Source organism: Gymnodraco acuticeps, unplaced genomic scaffold, assembly GCF_902827175.1.
Source record: "Gymnodraco acuticeps unplaced genomic scaffold, fGymAcu1.1, whole genome shotgun sequence".
NCBI lineage: Eukaryota > Metazoa > Chordata > Actinopteri > Perciformes > Bathydraconidae > Gymnodraco > Gymnodraco acuticeps.
Window position 1 is genome coordinate 103,619 of NW_022990224.1, and position 13,871 is coordinate 117,489.

The 13,871-nt window shown below is 41.2% G+C and overlaps 1 protein-coding gene across 3 annotated transcripts; it reads left to right on the plus strand.

Annotated features, from left to right (window-relative positions):
- The first annotated feature begins 953 nt into the window (after positions 1–953).
- On the plus strand, positions 954–13,312 carry LOC117547796 (transcription intermediary factor 1-alpha-like). Of its 3 annotated transcripts, none has more exons than XM_034218618.1 (18): positions 954–1,534; positions 1,754–1,872; positions 2,191–2,338; positions 4,497–4,629; positions 4,833–4,949; positions 5,160–5,274; positions 5,461–5,607; positions 5,778–5,892; positions 7,140–7,519; positions 8,784–8,912; positions 9,049–9,154; positions 9,249–9,306; positions 9,454–9,586; positions 10,029–10,348; positions 10,556–10,685; positions 11,627–11,701; positions 12,084–12,221; positions 12,297–13,312. In XM_034218618.1, the coding sequence occupies exons 1-18, from the start codon at positions 1,258–1,260 to the stop codon at positions 12,528–12,530; spliced, it is 2,874 nt and encodes a 957-aa protein (XP_034074509.1). In that variant the 5' UTR covers positions 954–1,257; the 3' UTR covers positions 12,531–13,312. The 3 variants fall into 3 exon arrangements, with proteins under 3 accessions (XP_034074509.1, XP_034074510.1, XP_034074511.1); XM_034218619.1 differs by having other exon boundaries at positions 4,500–4,629; XM_034218620.1 differs by lacking the exon at positions 11,627–11,701.
- The last annotated feature ends 559 nt before the right edge of the window (positions 13,313–13,871 follow it).

A 13,871-nucleotide genomic window follows, 5' to 3' on the forward strand; every position in this document is an offset into this window, starting at 1 on the left:
CATATCGGTGTTGAGATGTATCCATAGATCTCTTCATTTTGCTCTCAAAGTGCACCAGATTGATGCTTTTAACTTCAATATTTAAAAAAAAATCTTCCCGGGGGAACATGCCCCCGGACCCCCTAGAGGAGATGAGGACCCCCCTAGAGGGTGTTAAGTCCACTCCCCACTTATAAAAATAGCACTTTACCACTGCACCCTCTCTAATCTCAGATGCACCCTGAGTCATTTTGTTCTGGAACCGGGCCTGGTTTTCACTATAAGTAAAACATATTTTTTGGACGAACACTATAATTTACAGTTTTTTACCATGTTCAATCTGAATTTTCTTTAAAAATAAAAAGCATCTATATTTATTCTGACTTTTCTATACATCCAACTCACAGTTTTATCATTACTTTGAGAAAAAAGATTATTAATTTAACCCTTTTAGAAGGGAAGATATGGTCATTTGTTCTGGGAATGTCATTTTCGAGCCTGAAACCTGAAAAACAGGCTCGGGGTTTAACAGGTTAAGCTGGTATGAAGTAAGGGGAATAGTTATTTTTATGTATCTGTCAAAGGGATACATACCTGGTAGACTGGTTGGACACTTAACCAAAAATGTGTATTTGATATACAGAAAACAGCTTCAACACATCTAGACAAATAGACACATTCAATACATGTTTATTAATTAGTTACAATTACAAATGTAAAAACTACGATATGCTTGTTATTTTTGCCTGAAACGTTTGGAACTGTTTCAAATTTGACAAATTTAAAGGGTATAATAACCTTAAACTCTACCTCTACACTTTTACAGTCATTCAATTTTAGGACAAATTGATTACGACTACTGCTGCTACAAGGAATATTACTAACTTGAAAACATGAAACAATGAGTCAGTATTTAAATATCCTCACTCAGCTTGTTTCTCTCTTATCAGCACGCGCGCTATTTGACCCCACCCTCTCATGCAGCAACGAGCGCGTGCGGTGGATTGAAAGAGCTCCTCTATCAACATCTGCAGCACGAGACCCCACGGAGGCTTTCTATTTTTATTCCACAGGTCTGTGCTCCAGTCGATATATTGTCGATTTTCCGTGAAGATAACATTTTAGCATCCTACAAAAACATGAGCTGGTTGAGAGTAGGGGGGGAATGAAGGTGTGCTTTTTCGCGAACTATATGAGGAAATTGACTGGTCTGCTCATCTGTGTGGGATAATATTTTACACACGGAGAGATCTAGCCTTGAAAGCTGAAAGTACTGAAATGGATGTACGCACAGGAAAACAGGAGGCGATGGATGCTGCTGCCTTCACCGCTGAGAATGAAGCTGAGAGCAAGCAGGTGCAGGAGGACAAGTCCGCTGCATCCGGGCAGAATTACCTGGACTCTTGCCCCGTTTGCACTTTAAACTTTCACAGCCGAGAGCCCAAACTTCTTCCGTGTCTGCACTCTTTTTGTAAGAAATGTCTCCCTTCGCCCTCGAGGAATTTGGCCATGGCAGAGACGCCAAACTCCCAGGTGGACAGCGCGACCAAACCACGTTAGTCACTGTTTACAAACAATCACCCATTGATCCATAACATAGTCCTAATCTGTACTGCATGCAAGGAACAATAGAATCACTGTAGATCTATAAAGACTAGTGTGTTTAAGTGCGTACATTTACACACATGGATTGCCTTCGACTTCATATCTGGTGGCATCTCTCATGTTTTCATTAAAGCACATTTCCAATTTGAGTGATTATGTTTGCTTCCAGTGAATGTGATCCGCTGTCCGGTGTGCAGACAGGAATGTATGGAGGTAGATGTGATGGACAACGTGTTTGTGAGGGACTCAGTTGAGACTCCCAGCAGCACAGTGGAGAGGACAGTCCAGGTTAGTGATAACATGCGTTACCATATGGGGGCAGCCTTGTCACTAGTTTGTAGGGTCATGGATATATTATTATTTAATTATAAGCAAGGTTGTATGCCCTGGGCGTTTGAACAGGTTCAATTGGGTTACTTAACAGTATATAAGGTTAACATTATATAACATTATGGTAATAAGGTACTTTGATTTGTCTTTTGTCCACTTTGACATGGATTTTAATGATAATATTATAATTGAACTTGCTTGACGAAACAAGACCCAGCATGATACCTGACCACCTGTAATCTATCAGCCTCTGATGTTTACCTCCTCTTCCTGTAGCTCTGTATGACATGTGATGACAACACTGAGGCGGCTGGGTTTTGTGCGGACTGCGTTGAATACCTCTGTACCACCTGTGTGGAGGCCCACCAAAGGGTCAAATTCACCAAAGACCACACCATCAGACAGAAAGCAGAAGTATCGCAAGGTAGGCTACTTTCAGGCTCCTCCCCTCGCTTTTATCTTCTACATATTTACTAAAATAAGATACAATTGACCTTTATTAATCCCTGTGGGTAAATTCCCTAGTTCAAAAAGCAACAGCGTAAGAATAAAAAACGAGAGGGGTCTGCCTGCAGACCTCCACTCTCAGGACAGTTCCGGTGCAGACCTCCACTCTCAGGACAGGAAGTGCATGCTAAGAATTCCAAAATAAAATCACCACTATCAGTACAGTGCCACTTTCCAAACAGGAAATGCACGCAAATACAAAATAAAATCGTACTGACACTTATTATCTATATAGATATGTATTTATTTATATATATATAAATACGACATCTTGTATTTTAGTTACACCCGCTAGACAACAGTGGAAGGTTCGAGAAACAACCGTGTTTGCCGGGTGCACCGCGGCGGAGGTGGGGAGGTTCCAGCTGGGAACCTCCACCCCGCTGCGGGACCCGTGCGACCCCTGGACGGTGCGTCTTGGTCACGCTTCATATCGGCCGGCCCGGGAAGGAAGAGACACGCAGAGTGGGGGAAGTCCCCCACCCCAACGCAGCACACCCTCCCGGCCATCAGAGTCGAACCCGCAGTTCGGATGAACCGACCGCCAGAGCACCGGCACTAGGCCGGGCCGGCGTGGAGGCCCTCCGACAGTGGGTCGCGTTTGCCATTCGATCAGTGAGAGGAGAGGAGACAAATGCAACAAAAATGGTCAAAATCCGTTAATATATGGATGAGTGGGGGGGCTGGACACAGGCCGTGGGGGGACACCCGAGACCGGGCAATGTCCCCGGTAGAAACCGGGTGAAATAGCCAAAAAAAAAAAAAAAAAACGGGGAAAAGTGAAAAAAAGTGTCCGAAAATAGGCACTCGTGAGGCGGGCAGAGTCCCCTGTCAACTCCCGTTACATTCCTCCATGGTGTAATTTGAGCGAAACACTTTTACGAGAACCAGGCTGGGGGGGTCAAAAGGGCTTGACCAAGGCCGACCCAAAGTGCACGGTGGGCGGACTCATCACCTCCGTGATGAGTCTCCATTGTGATTTGTAAACTTCCATCAAACGAGTCGTTCGGTGGGCGGGAAAAAAACGCGTCAGAATCGTCACTTCCTGTACTGACAGTGGAGGTGTCCTGACTAGTGGAGGTCTGCATCGGAACTGTCCTGAGAGTGGAGGTCTGCAGGCAGGCTCCCATGTAAAAAACAGGACAGCACAGATTCACACAGATTCGAGATTAATACAATTAAAGATAAAATAAAAGATACAAATACAATTATATACAATTAAAAGTGGGGTAGGTAATTTTGGAGAAACCAGCTCGAGTGCGCTAGAATTTGAAAATACACAGCGGGAAAAAATCTGCCATTTCCTTACAGAGTCCCTCCTCCAACACACACAAACGCGCACATGACCAATGAGCGCACGAGATAAGTTTGTGCATAGATGGAAGGCTGACAGGCAGGTAGGCCATCCAGTTATTTTAGCCGGGCCGCTATAATGACTGGTCGTGCTTTTTATAGTAGGTACTACGGCTTCCACAGATGACATTTTTTAATGGATTTTTTGTCAAAGCACTTAAGATATTGCTATCGGGATGTTAAGAGCTTCCATGGAATATAACAAAAAGTGTATCTCGAGCCGGTTTCTCAAACTTACCTTCCCCACCTTTAAGTCACTTTAAAATAAGAAATGAAAAAGTTAATAATCTTGTGCTTTAATATTGTAACATATTTTTGGGGTAAAATGCTTCTAAATTGAACCTAATGTCTTCCTGGACAGTCCCTTTACATGACGCATATATGTCATAACGTTAATACCCTCTGGAGTTTGGCACACAGTTTAAAAACAATACTTTACATTCTTACACAGACCATTAATTATCTTTAAATACACTTTAAGCCTATTAGGCAATGATGGTAAAACTCGAACATTGCTCGTTTTTTTAATGACCTGAACGATAGATGACATTTTCTTTTACCCAGTTAAGAAAGTAATTAGAGCTAATTAAACACATTTCCACTCAATGAAATAATGGAACACATTGCTCAATAAACCCAAATCTTATTATTAAGGGCCAGAAATGACTTGTATGGTTCCCAGAATGAAATGAAATGATCTCTACCCTCCTATTGTTTCCCAGAAGTCCATGGGGTGTCGACTCAGAGGCCGGTGTTCTGTGAGATCCACAAGCAGGAGCCGCTGAAGCTCTTCTGTGAGACCTGCGACCTGCTGACCTGTCGTGACTGCCAGCTGGTCAAGCACAAGGACCACAAGTATAGTCACTATTTACAATATAACACAATATATATTATATTTGGTTCTTAAATTTCAGTTTTTTACATTACTACCATTAATAAACCACTATCACTTATCCACTCTAAAAGACTGTCAGTGTGTTAGTTACTATCACTCATTAAGAACGATTACTATTTATATTATTGAATCCACTGACTTAATGTTTTTTTTTTTGGAGTAGTTACCAGTTCCTTGAAGATGCTTATAAAAACCATAAACAGCACATGGAGAGCATGACCCATCGGCTGCAGGAGAAACAGAACATGATTGAAGAGGTATCCAACTCCATAAACAATGGGTATGTATTTCCCCACACCACAAGATATGTCAAGTGTGCAAATGTATACTAAGAGGAACGCACTTATAGTTTATAGAACTGCTGTTGCAACTTCCACATGTCTCATTACCACAAACAACTGTAATCATGCATACCTCCAGTAATAATGAGATTTCACCGAATATGTAAATACGTGCCGTTTCATTTATCAAATTGTAATATGCTTTTCAGACTCCAACAGGTTCATCAGAACCGTGCGACAGTTCACAATGAAATAGAGAAATCTATCTGCAGTTTGATTCTTGAGATAAACAAGAAGGGCAAGATGCTAGTTAATCAACTTGAGGTGAGACAGAAGCTTTTGAATAAAAAACATTGTTATTTCTATGTTGCATGCTGAAGATTGCTGTGTTTTTTCTAAAGGAACATTACTTGCTTGCAAACTCAGTTACCTGTCTCCCCCCCAAGGCCAAGAGCTCATACCCTCAAGCTGTTTAAACACTGCAGAGGTTCACTTATTCATGTTTTCCAGGCTGTAACAAAGGACCATGAGAGTGTCCTACGAAAACAACAGGAGGACATCGGCTATCTATCCAGACACCTGGATCATGTCATCAACTTCATCAAATGGGCCACAGCCAGGAATGGGGGCACAGCCCTGTTGTACTGTAAACGTTTGGTAAGGTTTATCTGATCATCCATATCTCAGTTTCCCAGCATGAAAAAGCTCAGCTCTGAAAGCCGGTTAGGAGAGTGGTCTCTGTGACGTGATGAAGTGGGAACATATGCCTGTTGTAACGCACAAGAGCCTTCCTCTGAAAATTATTAATAACTTCCCTTCTGTTGCAGATTCTGTTTCAGATTGGAAACCTCCTGCGGGCAAAATGTAGTACCTCGTTTATACCACAGAGTACTGTGCGCTTCCAGAGCCGATCCTCTTATTGGGCCTCGAATGTAGATCTGGGTAAGACATACACAAACATCTGTCTAAATTAAGATAATCTAGAGCCCTGAAAAAGGGTTTTGTTTAGTCTGGACTCTGTTTTTATTTGGCCTTTTTATGAATGAGTATTTTTTAAAACTTCTACTTAAGATGACTGACAAGTACTAGTGGCTCATTTTAAGACTATTGTTGGACTGGTCAACTGCCACAAAATATAGTTTTACGAGGTAAAGGCCATGCTGATCAGTTCCACAAAATGAGTTATTAAACAGGCATGACCTTGCTTATATACAAACATTGCAGAAACAGCATGATGCTCGTGCTAGTTCATCTGATACTTAAGAGTCTCCATTTTTTTCATTTTTTTTCATTTAAATTTTTTAAATTTTAAATGTTTCAGTTATAAGATACACACAGACATTGCCCCAGATAACAGAAAAAAACAACAAAACACGCAACAACAAGCAACTAAACAAGACATAACGGGGGAGGGGGGATGCATGGATGACTTCCTAAGACAGCAAATTGTTACATATACAGGGTATACATACACAAGACATTACACAGGAGATGCCATATTGACAGGGTCAGATAGGAGTGCTGCAGACAATGAACCGTAATCCTCCTGTCTCGCCTCAAAATCCCCCAACAGAGAAGCTGCACGCTCCATATCTATTTTTTACTTTAAAAAAAAAAGGAAAAAAAAAAGTAATTATACTCGCTCGATAGTTACACTGATTTTCAAAAAATCCCATTTGAATCTTGTTTCAATACCATGTTTGGGGCTTTTCATATCTGCATGCAAGTGACATAACTTGATATGTGGGTTCCCCCTTGTTTTATGGATGAAGGCTCGATGTGCCTAAAGGGCCTAAATGCTCTTCAGCTGCAGCAGTTTCAACTCTAGCCTGACAATTGTAATAAAATATTGCTATATTATAAAAGTCTGCTAAAATAAAATCCACATGAAAAGTTTTGACTCTTTTGATGCTTGTCAAAACAAGCCATTTGAAGACATTTTTCAATATGTTGTAATGACACTTTATCCAAAAAAATTTCAACGGATTAAAAGTATAATCAATAACTTATGTGAGAAAAGTGTCATTACAGCATGACATGGTTTCCCTCTTATTAACCCCCACAGTTTCACAAACCATCTACCCAAACGTTCTCTTTCCCACATTCCTCTGCAGAAGTTTTGTCTATATTATGTAATGTGTATCCCTGCTTGTTATGCTCATCCTGTCTTGGTGTGTATGTTCCCTCAGGCTCTTTACTGGTGGAGAGTGCACCAGGCCACCAGCTGGGCGGTTTTCAGGGTATCCCTCATCAGCTCCCCCACACTGCGCTGGGCCCCTCAGGCTCACCCCACAGCTTCGCCCTGGGAGCACCCCATACTACTCTGGCTCAGCTCCAAATGCAGGTGGAGAAGCTAAACCCGCAGGCCAACTGGCAGCCCCAACCACCTCTTCCACCCTGGCCGTGGTACCAGAGTGTCCGACTTCAGCGAACCATCCCTGGGCCCCTGCAAGGAGGCCCCGCCCCCTCCCACAGTATGATGCCCCAACCAGGCCGCAGGTTCATGGTGCCCCCTCCCAACCACGTCAGCCCAACGAGCAGCTTTGAAAGCCCTGGGTTTACGCCCCAGGTTAGTGTGTGAATTCTCTGTGTGTGTGTGTGTGTGTGTCCATTTGACAGACAAGTCCTCTTAACAAGCACCGACATTGGATGGTTCTGTCCTAAATAGAGCTGACAGCCTTCCCATCTTTAGCAATTTATGTCTCTCCTTGTCAAGATGGATTTTAGTCTTTGTTAAATGGATGGATTTGAGTGTAAAACGAGCTTATGACTCAAAATTATAAATTCAAACCGTTAAATCTGCAGTGCAACAGCAGCCAACATGTGACAGAGAGTGGACCCAAGACAGAAACGCTTGATAGTATCTCGTCATCCAAGTTGTTTAGTCTACTCCACAGGGTGTTTTGGTTCCAGCTCTCAAGTGTAGGCTCATTCACAGGACAATATTGCTGTGTGAAGTGCACACATACGTTGTGTCACACTGATTTGAACAAGATGTTATAGCTGCATGATGAACTCTTTTACATTCTCTGTAGTAAAGAAATGCACCAGGGTTTTGCTAGTTTCACTTCAAATCACATATAATTAATGATACTCATGATGATTGTGTTTCTTGAAGCAGACAGTAGTCGTTTTTTAGATTGTTTTCTGGGTTTGCTAATTTGTTTCTCTTAACTATTGTGCAAACAACTTAAAGAGAGATTTAGGATACTTTAAAGTCAGTTACTTTAAGTAAACAGGAAGTCTGCTTTTTTGTATAATACTACATTTCACAACCAGAAGGTGAGTCATAAGATATAGATTTATCAGATTTGTATCGAAATGTTGGATAACAAAAACTGTTCTGACTTTGGCAGAGCACTTTTTATTATTGTGTACCAAATTGTAAAAACATAGGTTTTCCGGGCCTTTAAATTATGTAATGTAATTTATAGTGATGTGTTATTTGAGTGTAGTGTCATGTGTTAAAATCAGTCGGTACACCCCTTTTAGGTGTATCCCAACTAAACTGCATTAGACACAGTAAATTAAAATATTTTATTTAAATGCTAAATGTTTTTATACATTTTGAGAAAGATTAGCTGCACCGGCTATTAAATAAACCAACAAAATATCTAAAATCAGCCTCAAACTTCCTAGTGTTTGGTTTATTCTTTAATCCTCTCTGTTCTGACGGTTGCCGGGGGCGTCAACCCACGCAGCCTCAACAGGGTATTGAAAGAGCACTGTTTCCTCTCCAGATCCATCATCACATGCTTACAGCCGCTGACAGGAATGTTGGATAAAAATGATTGCAGCAAGTCAATCCATCTTTCTGTTTCTCTGTCTCATAGCCTCTGAGGGGGATGGGAAGCAGCTACCAACCCAAACCCATGGAAGTCTTCTCCTCTCCACCTCTCTACACCCATATTACACCACTGCCCATCAATAGTGGCGTCAGCTCGCCTCAATCAGCTCAGACGGCAAGTGAATCCATATATCCATTAAGTATATTGATATATATTATGCTTACAGTGTAGTAAACTGATAAACTGGGTCAAAGTTATGGACCTTGGAAAATATTTCCCCAACATAAACAACATGCAATGATGTGTTTAGATTGAGCCTACATATCTGAATAGGAGGAATGATTCAGGTGGTCCGATGTACATGCTGAAACCAAACTATCCCCAGGGCTTGCCTCCATGTTTTCAACACATAAATGGTATGTGTGTGCCATCTGTCATGTTTACATTTTCAGACTGTATGTATTGCTGTGTTCTTTATAAATCAAAACAGATTTTTATATTTCTCTCAAGTGCAAGGACAGCACAATTCACCAGGGTACGCTGCTGTTTCCCAGGAGGAGAAACCAGGGTAAAGACACATCTGCTCACACACAAAAGCACAGCTTCTAACAATCTAAAACAGTGCTGCTTTGATATGACCCCAGTCCCTTTGTGCTGTTGGTCTCTCCGGTGAATTTTGATTTGACTTTGATTGGTTCATTATTTTTCTCCCAAGCATTGTTACCTGGAAACCTCCAGAAACACATCAGGCCAGTGGAGAAGTGGGCTCAGCTGTCAAGAAGAGAAGAAGGTTGTCACCAGGGCCCATCATAGTCATCAAAGATGAGCCAGATGAGGAGAGTGGCTACGTAAGCGGACAATAGATTATTATTACAATCTATTGATTATCATATTGCCATAGATGAGCATTTTGGTTTAATCTTCAGCCTGTTACTGCAGCAAGACTGCATTTTGGACTTACAGTGTATGATTTAAAGGAAAACAGTTTACTATAATTTGGCCATCTCTGATAACTGTAAATGCTATTAGTTGCCATAACACTGTACTTACCAGAGTTATTGATCTGAAAATGCAGAGATTATCTGTCAGACAAAGCAAGAAACATAAGTGGTTAGACAATTTGTTACCAAGCCAACAGCTTTGCAAGATTTTCTAAGCCTTTTTATCTGGAAGTAGAACCCAAAGCAATGGCAACTTCAACGTGAGTTAGAATACATTATCGGAAATATAAAACGGTCTGTGGCCTTACCACCAAGGTTAAGTATTTTTTTCTCTGTTTGTGGATTTCAGCTCCAAACCCATCAAAGAGCCAGCCTTCCTGACAGCACAGGTGACCAACCCCCAATCAGTGCTCCTCTTCAAAGCACAGTTGACAAACCCCATAGTCCTTCACAGCCTCCATGCAGCCCGCGGGACCAGAGTAAGACTAATGCTCAAAATCACATCCGTACCCTGGGAGGAGAACAGCAGGTAGACCAAGCCCCACTGGAGGACTCTAAAGAGGTCCTGTGTGCTGCGTGTTGGACAGGCGGAGAGCTGCTGAGCTGTGATCAGTGTCCCAGGAGGTTTCACCTTTCCTGCCATGTTCCAACTCTCCTCAAATCTCCCAGGCAAGCTCTGACTGCGGATATGTATTCATGGTCTCAGATGAAAACCCCTTCTTTTGATTTCGGTATTTATACAAATAAGAACGCTTTAGCTTTAAGAAAGAGGCTGTTTTCGGTGTGAGGTTTTCATCTGAGAGCAGCATTATGCACTTGGTGTATATGTTCCCTTACTGGCTTGTTGTGTTGAGTCTCTGGACTGTCTCTTTTCAGTGGGAAATGGTTTTGCTCATTCTGCCGTGATCTGTTGGTGCCAGAGATGGATTATGACTGCGAACCTGAAGCCAAAACAGTGAAGAAGGAGCCAGATTCCGAAGGAGGATTTCACCCTGTGGACAAACGAGTCAGTGCTCAATTTTTTTGTCTTTCGGAAAGTTTTCACCTCACCATTTTTGTATTTATTTGGAAGTTTGTCGTTTCATCCTTAGTCATATTTTACCAAAAATATTGCTCAATGCTCAAATTCTGTCTCTATCCCCACCTTACTATGTGCATTCAGGATAGTTGCATCGTTATAGCGCCCCACTCCTGTTCCTTCATTGGACGGAATCACTCAGAATCCTAGCTCACTCATTGGCTAGGCCAACAAACTCACTTTTTCCTTGTTAATTGGTATGCATTGGAACACAGGGCACATTATTTTACAATTCTCCCAAACAGAAGCAGGTGTTTCTTACACAAAGCACTGCAAATGGACAGTAGCATATGGATGAAGAAAGTGGCTTTAGTTTCTATGCATCATATCTTTCTATTTTGTTCTTAACGGTAAAAGCACTGCTTCTGTTGGAAATATTTGTAAGCTACCGAACAAAGCTTTCCACAGCTAGCAGGTACAAAACTACAAACCACCTTTCAAGTTTTAAGGTTGTGAGAGAGTGAAACTGAGTAGCACTGTTTGCCCAGAAACCATATTAGCTTTTACTGTTGACCAGCTGTTTTATGTAGTCCAAGAACATTATGAATTGATAGTAGTATTGTAACAAATCTCAAATGTATTACATTTGTGCAATTCTGTTTAAAATGGAGGGTCTTAAAATAGTTTGAGGCATATAAAAAAACAATATATTGCCGGACGCAGTGTGTTTTAGTGGATGTGTTTTTATTTTGTATTAGAACAGCTATAAATTGGTGTTGGACTTAAAGTAGATCAGCATCAGATACGTTCTGAGAAGCAATCCTGGTCATGTTAAACGTATTCAGATGCAATATACTATATAGATCGGTGAATTGTATATTCTTTATCAGTTGTACATTAAGACAATTGTCTTTTTTCCACCACTGCAGAAGTGTGAGAGGCTGTTGCAGCACTTGTTTTGCAGCAAGCTGAGTTCAGACCTTCAAGGCCCTGTATCCCCCCCGGTGAGTCTGGAAGCTTTGCTGACTAGGGGCAAAAGGTTCACAGGATTAATGTCACACAGAGTTACTGTGACTGTAATTCTAATGAGGTGTAAAATGCAGTATTTATGAGTAAATACAGAGACATTATGCAACTTTTAATCAGTTTTATAAATATACAGGAATTTGTCCTGCTGACACAGAGTTTGTAGTAATTGTTATTCTTAATGCAGTGCACCTTTTTGTCTTGAACTACCTCGATCTGCATGACACAATGTGTTAAAAATCCCTTACCTATTGTGCACAATCAAGGCATGTAATAGTTTATACGAGATATTACTCATGTGTTTACATCTTCCCATGAAGTTTTATTGTTTTATTATCTCTCTCTTTCTAAATACTGTAGGTATGTGCTAATAACAGGGTGACTATAAAGGGACCGATTCATCTTTCCGCTCTGAGAAAACGACTGGAAGCAAAGCAGAGTCTGTGCTACAAAAGCCCTGCAGAGTTTGTGTCGGACATCAGGCTTGTCCTCAATCAGGTACTGTGGAAATAGTTGTCAAAAATATTTTTTTTGTTCCCCTCACCTGCTAATATACTTCTACTTGCATGGCAGGTGGACGCAGAGGGCAGGAAGCTGGGCGGAAAGCTTAAAGAGCAGTTTGAGGAATACCTGAAGAGCATCTTCCCTGACCAGACCTTTCCAGAAATCAAACAGGAGATGATGCCTTCTGCTCCTCCTGACTCTCTTTTCTCATCTTTTGACCACAAATCCCAGCATGCAAAGGATCCATGTCCAGACTCCCAGGATACACCGATCTGTCCCAGTGGAGAGGGGGGAGAAGTATGAAAGAAAGACATATTTTGAAACGTTCGAAAACACTGCCAGCACCAGCTAATATTTGGTGTGTTCAACTTTATACTTGAACTTGATACACAATCATCTTCAGGCCACAACACATTTGTCCTTCCTTTTCTTTTTCCTTACATTTTCTGGACCAAGCTGCATGGCAAATGTTGCATTCACACTGAATTCAAAGACATGGCAGCTATATATTACTTCAGGCATAAATAATAAGATGTATGCAAAATGTACATACATGCAGAACATTTGGGTGTTTACAGGGTAAAGCGGAACCGGCTATTAAGGTAAGCAGTCTTGTTTTGGTTAAATTACGAGATCAAGTCATCAATTTACTTTAAGTTAAATACATTCATTAGCTCTGAGCTTGCACACTGTGGTTATGTCTCGAGTGTTTTTCCTGTTCAGCTCTCCATGTGTAAATACAGCAGTGTTCAGCGGAAGGATGATAATCATGCAGCTTTGATGTTTTTTCATATGTGGAATAAAATGTGTTACGAGGCCAGTCAAGAAAAACAATGGAGTCAAAGCTGTTTGATAAAACCCAAAATGATTTACGTTGTCAAATTGTTACACAATATTTCTGCTTTGTCTAAATAGATGTTATTTTCTCTTCTATTTATGTTTATTTTAAATAAGGGTTATGGCAAATGTAAGATAAAAGATCATTTTAATTCACTAGCATTTCTTTCCACACCACAGGATTAAGTAACAAACCTACAACTAATCTTGCAGGTGTTTACAGGGTAAAATAAAAGCGTGTTAGTTTACATCTGAGTATGATTAAGGGTAACCAAAAATGTACCACATAAACCTCCTTGGCTCTATAAATGCATGTTAATAATGTCCTACTTTAATATCATTCCTCTTAATCCAACACACTTTAAAGTTAAGCAATGCCACTTCCTCCTTAACAAGTTCCTACAGTTGTGTTGACTAACAGCACCCGGTCCTTTGGGCCCCACAGGGCCGGCCTCTGGCTGCCTCGCTGTGTTAGTGGCCCTCGGCTGATTGACACAGACGTGGCAGGACAAGCTTTGATGAGCTTCAAAGGAACTGTACTGCACCCCCCACAACAAGATTAACACTGTTTGAATGCCATTTCAATTTCCTCCACCTATGAGCTAAGAGGTCATCTCACGCTGCTGTTTTTCGTTAAAACCCAAATGTAGATTGGAGATGGTAGTTTCTGGAAGTTGCCCTCAGTTATTCACAGTGATTTATCCAGCCCTTATTTAGGGCTTTCTGCATTCATTACATGACCTCTAACGGTCTATTATCTATCACCTCCATACACTCAGGCTAAGATAAGATTAAGGACAGCAGTAA

Coding starts and splice junctions, on each gene's coding strand:
- LOC117547796 (XM_034218618.1), top strand. CDS start 1,258: ATGGATGTACGCACAGGAAAACAGGAGGCGATGGATGCTGCTGCCTTC. Junction 1,535..1,753: donor GGACAGCGCGACCAAACCAC/GTTAGTCACTGT, acceptor GTTTGCTTCCAG/TGAATGTGATCCGCTGTCCG. Junction 10,349..10,555: donor ACTCTCCTCAAATCTCCCAG/GCAAGCTCTGAC, acceptor GTCTCTTTTCAG/TGGGAAATGGTTTTGCTCAT.